Source organism: Melanerpes formicivorus, unplaced genomic scaffold (genome assembly GCF_026170545.1).
Source record: "Melanerpes formicivorus ecotype bairdi unplaced genomic scaffold, bMelFor1.0.p_v2 SCAF_83, whole genome shotgun sequence".
Lineage (NCBI taxonomy): Eukaryota > Metazoa > Chordata > Aves > Piciformes > Picidae > Melanerpes > Melanerpes formicivorus.
This window is the reverse complement of record NW_027142435.1, coordinates 202,147-216,944: the sequence shown is the minus strand read 5'-3', so window position 1 is coordinate 216,944 and position 14,798 is coordinate 202,147. Positions and strand designations below refer to the sequence as shown.

Here is a 14,798-nt window from a genome sequence, read left to right as displayed (position 1 = left end):
TAAAATAAATTTTAAGCAGTGAGAGCTACAGACTTTTAAACCCAGTATTTTATTTTACTTGAATGTGCAAATAAATATAAAAAACCCTACATTCAAAGAGCTGGCAAAGCAATTACAAGCCCAAAAGTAAAGATCCTTCAAAAAAAATGGAAGAACAAACTCTTGAATCAAGTTTGTGCTAGCAGAGACACAGCAGTCAAGCTTAAACTCTCAGCCATTAAGCAAGCCCCTCTCAAGCCTGCGCTGCCTACTGACTCCATTCACATCATTTGCTGCTATCCCTCTGGAGACAAGAGCACTGGCAAGGGCAAAAGTCTTACTTAATCCATTCAGATCATAAATTAAGGTTTACAAAATAAGGATGCTTAAAAATACCTGAAGTACACTTAAAAATGGGGAGATGGAACAGGACGGTACACAGGCAGTGACCCTCCTGCACCTCAGGACACGTGGAATCAAATGCATTTTAAGCCACAAGTTGCAATCTATTTCCTAGTAAACATTTTTCTGTATCATAAACCCATAAAATTTGGCACAGTTGTCATCTCCACTGGAGAACAGCAGAGAGGTGAACATGACTGAGGTGTACTTTGCTGAACTGTCTGTAAGCAAAAAGGGGATCCTGTGCTTTGCACTGGTCTCATCCCCCTGCTCCTCCACCCAGCCCTCAGAGCTCTGTTGTGTCTTTTATCCCCGCAACAAGAGAAGGGGAAGAACCTTCAGACCATTTCAGTAACCAAACTTTAGCAGACAACCAACCAACAAGAACATGAGCTTCTGATGAAGTCCTGTGCTGGCAGTGGTTGTGCAAGTGGCCACAAATGCCAAAGACTGGCCACCCTCCTTCCCTCCTACAGATTATTTTGCACAAAAGACAAAGAGTCAGTACAGTTTTCTATTAAATGTACCCCAAAGGCCAATGTTTCTGCTGTCAAGAGAGACAATTGTGAAACCAGTGTTGTACAGTGGAAATAACCCAGGACAAATCCTGCAGGCTACTACTTCGGTCTGGCTGAAATTATAACTGAGATCAAAGCCACAGAAAATCTGAGGGTGTGGGGGGTGTTCCCCCAAAGGCCAGGAAAAAGCTGCAGGCAGAGCTGAGAGGAGGCTGGACTTGCCTCAAGACACTGTATTTGTAACACTCTCCATGAACAGTGTGCTTGCCTTTGGCCCCTCAGAACCAAGAGAGAAGCTACAGAGGGATTTGGGACAGATGACAAAAATCTTGATTTTTCAATAGATTGAATCACAAGGGAGGTGGGATTCTGCATGGTTCAGGGCAGGGGTTTGTTCGGTTCCATTGCAAGGAAGCTTAGCTAGAAGTAGAGATGGTTCAGTGGCAAAGTTGCTGCCCGTTACAGGCTTCCCTGTGTTACCGAGGACGCAGCAGCTGCGCTGACCCAAAAGGAAGAGCAAAGCAGCCGGCGCAAAGCAGCCGGCACAAAGCTGGGCTCCAGCGTGCTGCCAGAGCGCCATCTGCTGCTGCTCCTGGAGTGGTGCAAGCCGGCAGCACCACCAACGTCGGGCACACAGCAGGAAAACAAAGCGTCTGGGCACGCAGTCTACAGAGGCTGCCAATCAACATGCAAAGTACAAAACAGCCCACACACACACAAAAAACAGGCCAGACCTCGCAATGGATATTCCTCCCCAGGTACATGCTGCAAGCAGCTCCAGGTCTGTGAAGGCAGAGTCAGCAGCAGGTCCTAAGTTCACAAAGCAACAAGATAGGGTCCAGTGCACGACAGCAGAGGGAGAGCTGACAGGTCTGGGCTGCCTTGGGCCACAAATTGCAGCTCAGAGTTTCTTCCCCTTAGCTGATGCTCCAGAAATACTCTGTTGAGGAGTGAGAGCCAGAGCACTTGGTGTGCCCTCCACCCTCATCTCAGTTTTGGCATTTCCTCACCTGAGCAGCAGCAGCAAATGCTGTGCCCATTGCCTCGCTAGCACAGAGGATGAAGCCGCTCGTCATGGGCTGAGCAACCTAAGCCAGCTGCTTTCAGCCCTGCTGGCACTCAGAGGTTACACTGAAGAGCTCTGCAGGCTGCAAGATGGAATAAATTCAGCAAGATAGGGAATAGTAAACCTTCAAAGTAGAAGCAGCTGCCAGCATCTGCTCAAACAGCAGCCTAGCTCCATCTCTGAACTTGCCTGGAGGCCCTCACTCAGCCTTGCAGCATTGGCTGGTCAGCAGTGGCCTGGAGCTAGGAAACTGCCACAGGGTTTGTGGCCATGCTGAGAGCCCTCTTCCTATAAAGCTTTTAAAAGTCTCTTTGTGATGGCTGGAGGATTACACTGCAAGGAGACAAGTCCATGCCATATGGAAAATACATTATAATCCAAGGTAAAATGCTGTTTGGATAAATATCAGTAACTCATACATTGCATTCCCACCACTGTTCTCAGTAAATGTGTTTCACCAGCAACACTCCCACTTGTCTTGGCCCCAGGAACAAGTCTCTGCTCACGGTGAAGCTGGACGGCGGCTGTACTGAACTCTGTATCTGTTCACTGGCACCCCGTGGACATTCACTGTCTCACAAGTGGTTTTACAGGGCACCATTTCCTCATCTTCATCTCCCATCAGCCAGTCTTGGACTACATCGACTGCCTCCACGGTCACATTCTCTTCCAGCCACCTATTGTGCCACTCTTCAAACTGCTGGTGGTGCTTCAGCAGTACCATTGGCTGCACCTGAAAACAGGACAGTAAAGATCATTGAGAGGTTTTTGAGAGAGAAGCCAACCCCCCTACCTCTTTTCCTGTCTGAGCTGCACATGCTTTAAACACAACACCAACAATAAACCAGGAAACTGCTTCCTAATGTTTGCCACTCCCCCTTGTACTTTGCTGCTGAACTGCAGCAAATTACAGAGCATTTAGCAGCTCTCCTCCATGTTTCACCCAACAGAGTAGTAACTTCTGGGTCCAGCTGGCAGGAATTCAGTTACAAGACTTCATATGAGTACCTGTCTTTTGGCTCACATGTTCAACCTCAGCTGCTACCTGAGCTGCAGAAAGAATAACAAGAGAAGCTGCACCTGCTTGGCCCTGCAGAGAGCTCCCCGCCGGTACATGTAATCCTCCGAGTTCATGATGAACATCATCTTGTGGGTGTTGAGCTTGAAGCGGCAGTCCACGTTGCAGGCACTTTCCACCCCAATCAGCCTCTTCCAGGAGCTCTTCACTTCGCTGCGCAGAGCCCTCACTTGCTTACACTGCCACTTGCGAAACTTCTTTAGGTTTCTAAAGCAGAACAAGGGTTGGGGAGCAGGTGTCACTCCTGGTTGTCCCTTCTCCTGAGCTGGCAGCACAAGTAGGAAATTTGTCTAGTTTTAAGACTCTCTCTAAGATCACTCTCCACACACTGACATATAGTGAAATGGCAACAAACTAGGCCATTGTAATTGTTCTCAGAAGGGATTGTTCAGACAGTCCCATTCCACTCTAAGCAGTTTTGTGCACAAACCTCCTGCAGTGGGCAAAAACGTTTTCTCCATCACTCTTACGCAGTGCACTGGCCTGCAGCAGCCCCTTTGCCTCCTGGAGGCGAGTGTGCCTCCTGAGAGCTGCCTGCATGGCACAGAACCAGCACTGCTTCGAGCAGGCAGGAGCAGCTGCTGCAGGCGGGGCTCAGGGTGTGCTCACCTTTGCAGAAAGACTGGCTTCAGCAAGAACCCATCGTTCTGGTTGCTCGCAGCTCCTTCCACCCCAACGTACTGCTCCATGTAGTTAGCCAGGTGCTACACAAGAGACCCATTTCAAGTCAGATTTTGCTCTCATGAAGACAAACATTTCTGCAAAGTGTGTGAAGCTGATTTATGTTGAAACTGTGTGCACTGGAATGCATGTCGAAAAGGTATCTACTGGGCTCAGTTCTGGGCTCCCCACTCCAACAGAGACAGGGAACTACTGGAGAGAATCCTGCAAAGGTCACAAAGATGCTGAGGGGCCTGGAGCATTTCTGTGAGGAGCAAAGGCTGAGAGCCCTGGGGCTGTTGAGCCTGGAGAAGAGCAGCCCCAGAGAGGATCTGATCAATGCTCAGCAAGAGCGAAAGGGTGCGGGGCAAGAGGATGGGGCCAGACCTCCTGTTAGTGGTGCCCAGTAACAGGACAAGAGGCAATGAGCACCAGCTGGAACCCAGGAGGCTCTATTTAGCATGCCTATTTCTCTCAATGACCAGTCTCACAGGTCATCTTCCTGCCTCTCAGGCAAACTTATCCTCCTGGCAAAATTCCAGAGTTAGGAAGAACTGGGAAAACATTCTTAGACATCTGCTTTTTCTCTACAGCAGCCTCCATGGTGACTGTGACATTACCTGGACCTCCACAGGGTCTTCTGTCTGGGTTTCTTCTGTATCCAGCAGCTCAATGGTCATGATCACTTGTCCCTTCCGCTGAAGAAACATGACCTGTAACAAAGCCACAGGCACAGGACGTTGGCCACAGCAGTTCACAATAAAATGTTGTGCATTCAAAGCAAGTCTTTTGGACAGCAGGAGAGGAGAAAACAGCTGGGCTTTTCAGGAAGCCAGTAAATCACTTCAGTGTCTATGCTCTGGTCTTGGTGCTTTCTCTTCATACTGCTCTCACCACTGTGTTGGTCTTGGAGCTTCCATACCCATCATCTCCTGCAGGTAAAATGCCACAGTCACTTTACGTTCCCTGTCAGCAAGCTCTTACCTTGAAACAGTTTTCATCTGCCATGCAACGTTCAGCCTTCCACTGATAGCTGGTCTCCTTTGCTGCCCGGACACACCTAGAGGACAGGTTACCTCCAGCAGCACCTCGCTTCCTTTCATTCAGGTAAAGCTCAACGACCTTCAAGCAGATGTCATCGCTCACTAGATGGTGCAGCTTAAAAAAAACAAAGTGGGAATTCAGTCAACGAGTCTGGCCAAGAGTTAAGTCCAGTGTGTTGTGAAAGGAACACAAAACCCAGCACAGCATCACCACCGAGGTGAAGCACCAAAGTGTCAACTCCAGATACCTCCCACAGTTCACTTTTTCAATATCTGCAGTAAAAGCAACAGAGAAGAGCGAGGGGCTGACGTGCCTTAAGTAGCACAAACCTGCAATTCAAAGACAGACTGGAGTCAAAAGCACTGGACCTTCTTACTTTGGGAATGGCAGCGTTCTGAAAAGACCGGAACAGGCCAGGAGCAGTAAATCCTCTGAGGTGGTCCTGGTACTGAAGCTGAACTATCTCAATGTCTATTGGTGTTTCCCCTCTATAGATTCCTTTCAGTTTCATGAGTGCTTGCATTGCAGGGCACTGTGAGAAACCTCTGCTTATGGTAGGAGAAGTGCAGCTGCCAAGCACAGCCTGGACACCATGAGTTACCTGGCGGACAATGTTCTGCACCAGCTTGTCCATAGTAAAGCCAATATAGGCGTGGATGGTGAACATCTCCCTCAGGGTGTCCTCGTACTGTGTTGGGTCAATGTTCCCATCCAGCAGACTCCTCACCATGTCCAGGAAGGCAGGGTAGTACTCCTCCAGTTCCACCTCACCTGGGCAGGGGAAAAGTGCAGGCACTTAATGCATGGAGCAGGCAGAGTGAAGTCAGGAGAAGGAAGGGACAGCACTGCTCAAGAACCATAACATTCAGGATGGAGGATATGCTGACAGACAGACACTTCTCTGTGAGGAGTGCTGATAGGCTGGAACAGTCTTATCTCATGCACTTCCTCAACTGCCCTGTGTAGTTAACTATTTCACTGTGGAGCCACTTACATGTTAAATCAAATTAACAGATTAACACAAAGAGAAACCTGAGAATGTGACACCAGTGGGCTTGTATGAATGCTCTATGCACCACCTGGGAAGGCCCTTGAGGTAAATGACAAACTGGCTATGCTGTTGAGTCAGCTGCATCCACAAACCACAAGTGCAGTGGAGCAGTGCACCTCCACATGCCTTGCTGGTCTCAGTTTCTCAGCTACATGCCATCGAGCACCAGCAACCAGAGCGTTAAGAACAGACTATGGCCAGGGTTATTCTTACTTGGCTGCTTCAGCCTCAGTTCCATGGCTGGATCATTGGTTTTTTCCTTTCTTCCCTCACACAGGAGCTTCTCTCTCTCCTTTTCAGTCCGATACTCTAGAAGCTGCTTCTGAGCCTGGCGATAAATCTTTAGGAGCCTGGAGCACAGAGTCTGGTGAAGGCGGAGGAAGAAATACCAATTGTTATTGACAAAGAACAGGCTGTAGACATCATCCAAAGTGTTGTGGGGCTCAGCAGCGGTCACATCACAGAAGGTCGCTTTGGCTTCCAAAGGACTGCTTGTAGGCCCAGGCACGTGTTTTTTCCGTAGCTCAGGAGTATCCAGGTTCTGTCCCTGATGGTTTTCCCTGTCCTCATCTGTTGATTCTTCAGAAATGCTGTGCTCAGGGGGCTGAGAGAAGAACAGCTCAGGTATGAAGTGATGTACTATCTGCCGGATGGTGGCTTGATCCTCCTTTTGGATAGTGGGCTGCCGCTTGACGTAATAGCTGATGAGAGATGCTGCATCTTCCAAAATCTGCTTATCTTCATAGATGAAGATAAGATGAGGCTCGTTTGTGGATGAACTTCTCCCCTCTGAATGCTGCTCCTGATGCTGCAATCAAGAGACAAATAGATAAAGATCCTTCCAATCCATGCTCAAGAGCCATTCCTGCCAGAAGAAATAAGCCAGGATTAATGCTGTGCTTGGGACAGACACTTCTGACAGAGAACTCTTCAGAGCACTGACACTTCCACAAGGTCCTGGGTGCTATGTCAGCATCTAAATACTACAGATGGAGGAGGCACAGGGTGGGTTATTTACAAGCATACATACCTCATCATAGACACTCTCAATTTCATTCAGCAAGCTCTTGGAGCGCAAAGCTTTGGTGTCATTCTGTTTGAAGTTGACAGCCTGGTGGTCAAGGGACTTCAGGTAGGCTTTCTCATACTGCTCCCGCCAGATTTTGTTGAAGCCTTGCTGGGCTTCCCGCCATTCCTCCTCTTTTGCTTTCAATCTGCATAGAAGGACAATCTGCTTCAGCTCAAAAAGACACCACAGAAATGCAGACAAACGTTTGAACGTAGCCAGCTGTGAATGCACCAAGAACTTGTCAGCACTCTTGGAAGCAAAGGTGAATTAACAAAAGCACCACCACTGAAGATGAGTTTTGCCTTGAAACAACATCTACAGAAAGCAGCTGTTTAAAAAGGCTTTAGGAATAATTTATCAGTGTCTTAGAGAACACAGATGAACGCAGAAGAAGGCAATTACCTCTTGAGAACAACAGGAACTGCAGTAACTGGGTTTTTCTTAAGACTTTCTATGATCTCTGGTGCTTTATCACCATAGATACGATAAATGGCCCTGCGCTGGATCACTTCTGATGTCCCTCCCAAGCAGTCATCCAGACGGAATTTCTCCTGATCCTCCTGAGTCAGCCTAGACAGTTTTTTCTGCACGCTCTCCAGCACACGTATTGTGGCTAAATTGGTCTCCAAGACAACATCCAGCTGTGAAGAGTTCACAAGAGATGTGGTGTAAGAACAGGCACGGCAGGAAAATGGAGACTAGTGGTGCCAGGATTGTGGGGTGGATCACAGTCCCACTGGGTGCAGCCGAGAACCATCAGCATCATCTCTTGCTGGAAAGTGTATCCCCACCAGTTCTCCCAAAGGTAACATGCCTCAGAACTGAACTCATGCCTAGAAGGAGCAGTTAGGCTCCAAGTGTGTGGAAAACACCAAACTTGATCTCAAACCAACAAACAATAATAGAACTTTCAGCAGGTGACCACCAATTAATTCAAAGCCCTCCTAACTGGAAGTCTGCCTTTCTGAGGAGGCACAGACAAGAGGCTCAGTAGCAGAGGTACCTCAAACCGCTCATCTTCACAACGGTGCAGCTGCTCCTCATAAGGGGTCTTCTTGGAGCTGACAAAAGTGGAGTCTTCAGACCAAGATGGAAATGAAACCCAGGTATCATTTAACACCTGCAACAGTGCAAAGACATGACACTGAAGAGAGCCTTTGGAGCTCTGACCTGTTCTCATGGGGTCTGATAATTCTCTGGTTTATTTTCACACAGTTCTTTTCCTGAGTTTCTGTTGGAAATTTCAAACTTAGTTCACAAGTCATGATGTGATGATGGTCTGCATGGAGCTGTGCCAGGGCCCTGCTCAGAAAGCTCAAAGCACCTTCAGTCACCTTCCAAACTACTGAGATTTCTCTGCAGCAATCGGCAACTGTGAGTAAAGGAGACACTGAGAGGTGGGAGCACCTCTGCTGCAGATTTCTGTTCCCAGTGAGAAGAATGACCAAGGCACTGGCTCATGGTGCTCTTTCAGGGAAAAATTGTTTCTGCAGGCCATATTGGTCCACTGCTAGAAAATTGATTTCAGGCTATTTAATATTCTTCTCTGTCTATAGGAATACATTTTTGTATGCACACAGACTCAAGAGATTAAAGTGAAAGATGAGATTTGAGATGGGGTTAGATAAAATCAGTAAAATGCATGTGGATGCTCACTTCAGTAAACTGGGTGAATGTAACTGATGTGAGATCAAAGCTGGCTGAGCAGCGTTAAGGAGGAATCCACATGCGGGAGCCGTGGCACTAATAATCCCGCTTCAAGTTACCCAAGTACAAAGTGTGCTCAGGGACAGAACAGGTTGGTCCCAAAGTACCTCCTTGCAGATGGCTGTCCTTCCACTGCACTTTGGCTGCTGGTAGGTTTTGGGGAGCGCGCGGTAACTGGACCCTATGCGCTTGCAGGATGCATAATCAATTTCCCGACTCACTCCATCCCCAGATCGGTCGCTCAGTGGCGAAGCAAAGGAAAGCTCTTTCACACCAAGAAAGGACTTGAACTGTGCAAAGAGTTCTGGGAATTTCCTTCAAAAGCACAAGTAAAGGTATTTTGTTATTTCACTGACACTTTTAAGCATGCTAGTGTTGTAAAAGCAAAGGAGAAAATCTAAACAAACTTAGCACTGCAGTGAGAAATCTTTCACCAACCTTTTACTACTCTTACTCTCTCTGAATTATCTAGGGTTTGGGTTTTATTCACTTGAGGCAGGAAAAGAATTTCCCTTCACAACTTCATGAATACTTCCCTTAACTGAGGAGTCACTGATCCTTCCCCTGTGACTCTCCCATTTCTGTTGGAAGCCAAACAGCATGAGTGGCTCACGTCAGAGCTCCAACTACTTCTCCTTTTCACAGCTCTGGTCTAGGATTTCATGTTAACACCTCTGTCATATCTTGAGAGATCAGACCATGGAGTGTGAACAAAGAGCACCCTCCAAATTCATGAGATTGCCTGCTCCAGTGATTTAGTGTAACATCAGGCAGTCTGCTGCTTGTGAAGCTTTTGACTGGAAACACAGGAGAAAATACCCTCCCCAAAATGCTCTTTAAGAACTTTGTAGATATACTGAGAGATTCAGATTTTATGACTCCTCTTTTGGGATTTGCCTTCAGTTTCTTGCACACTAGGAGATACTTCTGAAGTTAAATCCAAAGCATCAGCATCACGTCTATCAAAAAAAAACAGAGTAAGACCTAAAAAGTACAATACAGCAGAGAAGGTGGCAACTTACCCTAAAAATGGTGTCACTAACTGGAGCAACTCAGAGCCAGAGACCAACTCCTGGTTGAAGAGGGCAATGCAACGGAGGAAATTTTCATAGACTTCCTGACTCTTTAGCACCCTACGCACCTAAAGCACAGTTTGGAGAGGAATGAGCAGATCACTTAACATCACTTTTATTTAGTTTGCATTCTAAGTAGTCTTAACCATGGGTACAGAGTGAAACATCTGTCCATACTGCAACGTAAGAAGAGAATATGGTTTTAAACTGAAGAACAGTATATTTACATTGGACATTAGGGAGAAGTTCTTCACTATGAGGGTGGTGGAACACTGGAACAGGTTCCAAAGGAGGTGGTAGAGGTCCCATCCCTGGAGTCATTTAAGGTCAGGCTTGATGGGGCTCTGAGTAACCTGATCTAGATGGGGATAACCCTGCTGACTGCAGCAGGGTTGGACAGAGTGATCTTCAGAGGTCTCTTCCTACCCAGAGCATTCTATGATTCTACAAGTATATTCAAAACCACTCAGTTTCAAACAATAATCCAGTAACTACAGCTGGTACCATGAGGAAAGATCACTGAAAAATTGAGACAAACACATCTGAGAGAGACAAGCATTCACAAAAAGGCTAATTATTATTTCTATTTATTTTCCAAACCCACCTGTTCTCTCTTTTCTTGGTCTTTGTCTCCCTCTTGAAAAGTGGTCGACACACTGATTGTACAGAATCCCAACCAATTAATAACCACACAAATAGTTGAAAATAAGTCCACAGAACGTGAGAACAGGCCAAACACCAACCTTGTCAAAGAAGGAGAACTCTTGCAGTGTCCCATATTTCCCCACTGTTGCTACTGACAGATCTTTGGTACCTCGCAGTTTCATTTTCTTCTGTTAAAAGAAGCAGCAGTTGTACTTAAAATGTTATGACTCAAATGTTACCAGATTCCACTCACTGACATCTAACAGCTCTCTGCAGTGGCTGAAACCCCACAGTTCCCACAAAGGGTCAAGTCCTCCACAGCAATCCCTACTAAATGACTCCCTGCTAAGAAGAATCCAACAGAAAAAAAGGATCACTTGAGAATGAATTCCAAAGGACTCTCTTTGTAGGAGCAATAAATTGTCCCCTTCAAGGGTCAATAGGTCAATACTTAGGATGGAAGATCCTGATGTTTAGTGTTAACATGGTACCACACAGGTTTAAGCAGGCTTTAAATGTTCCCTTGCTCTACAGCAATTTTGTTTCACACACCTAACACCTACATACCTCAGACACCTAAGGCATTCCCTAACCACACAAGGTGAGTTTAGGTTAATCCAAGTCTTCCCTTGCTACAAGATACCTTTGCTGGACCAGAAACAGGACGCAACAGCAGTGGTCTTGATCGCTTCTTGCTGTGCTCCAGATTCTTCTCATGATCAGTTTTCTGGACACTGTTCACTTCACAGGGTCCATTTCCTGTGAACTGAAGAAAATAAACCATGGTTTCAGCGTTCTCTTCTTCACTAGCCCAAACCAAAACTCCCCAACACCTGAACAGAACATGGAGTTATGTCACCTATTCTGTGCAATTCCAGACAGTGAAGAGGAGCGAAGTTCACCTCCTGGCTCTGTGGTGTTCCCTAACGTTTTGCATCCTTACGTCTTCTTTATGTATTCTACACACAAAATATCCAGTGTTTTGCCTTGTTCTAGGCATACACATACCAAAGACCTTTTAGCCTCCGGGAGGAACTGTCCAAACTCAGAAAGCAGATCCTCCTGTCCCCTGAAGAGATTTGCCACTTCAGTAAAAACTTCTTCCTCTGACATGCCCCGGAATGGTCGTCCTTTAGTGTTCAGCTGTTCCTTCTGAAGAGATACACACAGATGTCAGCCAAAACGACACGGCATGATACAAGAAAACTCACCAGCTCAGCTAAAACCTTGTCCTACACGAATGTGAACGGGCTGTCATATCGTCCAAGGTTCTTAAGGTGCATCCTTCCACACAAGATATCACTAAATCAGCCAAAGAGTGGTACAGACAGCCCTAGATATGGTCCCACTACACCTCAGACCCTGGAAATGTCTATGGTTTTGACATTTTTGTCATTTCATGTGAATATCTGTGGGGGAATTGTTGGACAAGATACATAGGAGCTGTTTAATAGGCAGCGATGTCATTTGACAACAAATCTTCCAACAACTGCTTGGAAGACTGTTTTACCTGGTAAGTATGGAGAATTTCTAGGAAGGATCTGTAAATTTCTGGATGGTCAAGGAAACGTGTTTTGATCTTGTTCACATAGCTGATAGCATTATTGAACTCCACAGAATCAGACTCCAGAGGAATTTGGGATTTATCTTCTTTGTATGGAAGCTGCTGCCTAAACTCCTCAGAACAGTCACTGTGGTTGTGTGAATTCTCCTGGGAGTAATGCAGAAGCAGCCCACTGCCAGAGAAAGCGCTGGGAACCGGCTCAGAGGGCACCTAGTGGCATGAGACACGCAAGACAGTGACTGCACAGAAAGAGAAGTGAAAGCTCAACAGTCATCCAGCATCAGGGTTTTCAAGCTGTTTAGCTAAATGAAAGATTACCTTGTGAGGAAGAAAGAAAACAGATTTGATTAACAAATAAACTTCCCTACCTAGTTTATTAACACCACATTTTAAAAAATCCCTCAAGTCCTATCTGGATCATGAACCCCCTGGCTCACTGCTGCTTTGGACTGTTCCTGTGTTAGCCACTGCCCTGGAGAGGCTGCACCAAACTGCACAGACCACAGCAAGTGCCACTCCTGCTGTACTGCAGAAGATACGTCACGTGTAAGCAGCATCTTAAAATGTAAGGCTCACAAAGATGCTAAATTTCAAAGCAAGAGGGAGATCCAAGGGAACTGTGATCTAGAAGATATTTACTGCTACTAATTAACCACCAAGGTGATCAGCAGAATGCAGGTAATAGCTCTGCTTCAGCTATCACCACACAGCAACTCAAAGCAGCAGAGGCCAATGCACAGGCATCTGTACTACAGCGGATGTCTGTCATCACAGGGTGTCAGCAGTTGCATAGCAATACCTAAGGTGTTTTTAGCCTACTGCCTGAACACATTTCACAGTTTCTCTCTGGGGACTGGAAATGTGAATTTGTCCAGGATGTCCTTCTGAAATGTGTCACTACACACCCCATACAGTGAGAACCTAGAGAAATGTGTCAAGCCCATGACAGTTGCAGTGCTCAAACCTAAGTACTTGGAGTTGAAGTGACACTTCATGCAGGAACAGGAGTCTTGTGTAAGCTACACTAGCAACTGCTTTCAGAGGAAATATTTGCATTTATATTATGCCTGTTGGCACACAGTTTGGAACCCTGCAAAGACGTTAGCAACATGCAACACATAGTGCAAGAGCTATGTATAGTGACACATGCTCTATAACCTACCTGACTATTCAAAGGTGACTGGATACTTAACTTCCCATTCTTTGGAATTTCTATCCTGTAGCCCAGAGGGAGGAAAGCATTGAATCCTACAATGAGGTCAGGATGCTCGTGGAAGAGCTGTGAAACTCGTCGGATTACTCCAGGTGTGTCAATGCTAAAATGGAGAAGTTTTTGTTATTTGTGTGCAAATCAGAAACTCAGGGTAAGCCCAGAAAACCACTGAAGTGTGTGAAGCAGCTGGCTTCTGAGAGATTCATTTTTAACAAGTTTGGGAGCCTCAGGCCTAGAAATGAGCCAAAGACGAGGGAATGAGGACTGCAGCCTCAGACTGGGAGCGTTATCCACAGACAGGAGTGTGCAGGTCACCCAAAAAGGGTGAGACAGCCACCACCCCTAGGGCTGGCAGGTCCCAGAGAGGCTCTGCACTCAAGTTTCTTCACTTATTTTCCAGATCTGGATTTCAGTGTGAGAAGTAAGAACAGATTTGCCTTTTCCTGTGGAAAATGTTAGGATGGATAAGCACCTCCACCAGTGTCTAAGTGACTGCTCTACTAGGGGACAGACCAGCACAGCAGCCTGTGTGTCTGCAGAGTTGGAAAGATGGTGTGAAGGTTGAAAGACCCTGCAGAGAGAGTCCTGCAAAAGCTGAGGAGCTCCTTGGAGCAGCCCTCAGCCCTGGGCTTTACCTCTGGCTCTTGAACTCTTTCATGATCTCCAAAAAGCCATTGTAGGTGGCGGGATCACTGCCAAAACGGATTTTCACCTGGTCCAGGTAGGAAAGAGCATCCTCCACCTGCGGGATGAGATCATGAGTGATGCCCAGAAAGGGACAACAGGCCCTGGGCCACCCCACGGCCCCTGAATAGGGACAGGGGCACCCCACGCCACTGGGGGAGTTATGAACAGGGCCCAGGGAGAGCTCCACAGCACCAGGAAAGTGGAAGCAGCCTGTGGAGGGGGACCTGGTATCAGGTGAAGAGGTCTTGAGGAAGGCAGGCCCCGGTGGGGTACCTCACGGTACCGGAGGAGGATGGCAAAGCACTGAGCAGGGCACGAGTCCGGGGAGACGATCGCGGTACCAGAGGAGAGAGAAGAGCTGGGGCAGGGACGCAGGGGAGGCGGGGAACAAGCCCAGGGGCGGGGTGCTGACGGTATCGGAGGAGAAGGGTGCGGGCCCGCCCCAAGGGACCCTAGGGCACGGGGGTGGGAGGCGGGGGTGCTCCACGGCACCGGGGAAGAAGCTTCCGGACACCCCACGGTGCGGGCAAAGGAGAGTTCGACGCCGCGGACAGGACGGGACAGGTCACGGCGGGGCGGGCAGGGCCATCCCCGGCGGGGGCGGGTCGACGGCGGCGACGAGCGGGGCCCTTCGCGGGGGTGGGGTGGAGGAGGGGGATCAAGGGAGGGGAAAATCACGACGATCCCAGCGGGGTGAGCCGCCGAGGCGGTCACCACACTCACATGCACCGGCAGCTTCTCCTGCGCTGCGGCCCGGCCACCGCCGCCACCCCAGCGCGGGGCGCTGCCCCCCCGGCCGCCGCCGCCCCCCGCCGCCATGTTGCGAGTCGGACAGGAGCGCGCGCCCCCGTCAGCGCGTGCGGAACGCCTGCGTCAGCGCGTACAGCGCGCGGCACGGCGAGGCCCACGGCGAGGCCCGCAGCGGGGCCTGCGCGGAGCCTGCGCGGCCGCCGCGATCGGCGCCGCCCCGCAGCCCGCGCCGCTTCCGGCGTTCAAGCGCCGTGGCGGGAGCTGCGCCTCGGCTGCCTCCTCGGCGGGTCCG

The 14,798-nt window shown here is 48.4% G+C and overlaps 1 protein-coding gene across 1 annotated transcript; it reads right to left on the bottom strand.

Moving 5' to 3' along the window:
- Positions 1 to 30: 30 nt before the first annotated feature.
- SIN3B (SIN3 transcription regulator family member B) lies at positions 31 to 14,600 on the bottom strand. The gene is made up of 19 exons (XM_068164947.1): positions 14,480 to 14,600; positions 13,705 to 13,811; positions 13,019 to 13,172; positions 11,803 to 12,066; positions 11,301 to 11,444; positions 10,936 to 11,058; positions 10,391 to 10,480; positions 9,597 to 9,715; positions 8,682 to 8,889; positions 7,871 to 7,987; positions 7,270 to 7,508; positions 6,829 to 7,012; positions 6,012 to 6,606; positions 5,349 to 5,518; positions 4,688 to 4,861; positions 4,324 to 4,416; positions 3,653 to 3,747; positions 3,046 to 3,250; positions 31 to 2,698 (listed from the first exon to the last, which is right to left on the bottom strand). Exons 1-19 carry the CDS (start codon positions 14,573 to 14,575, stop codon positions 2,468 to 2,470), a joined length of 3,408 nt encoding a protein of 1,135 aa, XP_068021048.1. The 5' UTR covers positions 14,576 to 14,600; the 3' UTR covers positions 31 to 2,467.
- Positions 14,601 to 14,798: the final 198 nt, after the last annotated feature.

Bases quoted from the DNA above. Each gene is read 5' to 3' on its own strand.
- SIN3B (XM_068164947.1), bottom strand. From the start codon at position 14,575: ATGGCGGCGGGGGGCGGCGGCGGCCGGGGGGGCAGCGCCCCGCGCTGG. The intron at 9,716-10,390 runs GTTGGTGTTTGG...ACTGTGCTTTAG, and splicing joins AGTTCTCCTTCTTTGACAAG to GTGCGTAGGGTGCTAAAGAG. The intron at 3,748-4,323 runs GTAATGTCACAG...TCTCTTGTGTAG, and splicing joins AAGACCCTGTGGAGGTCCAG to CACCTGGCTAACTACATGGA.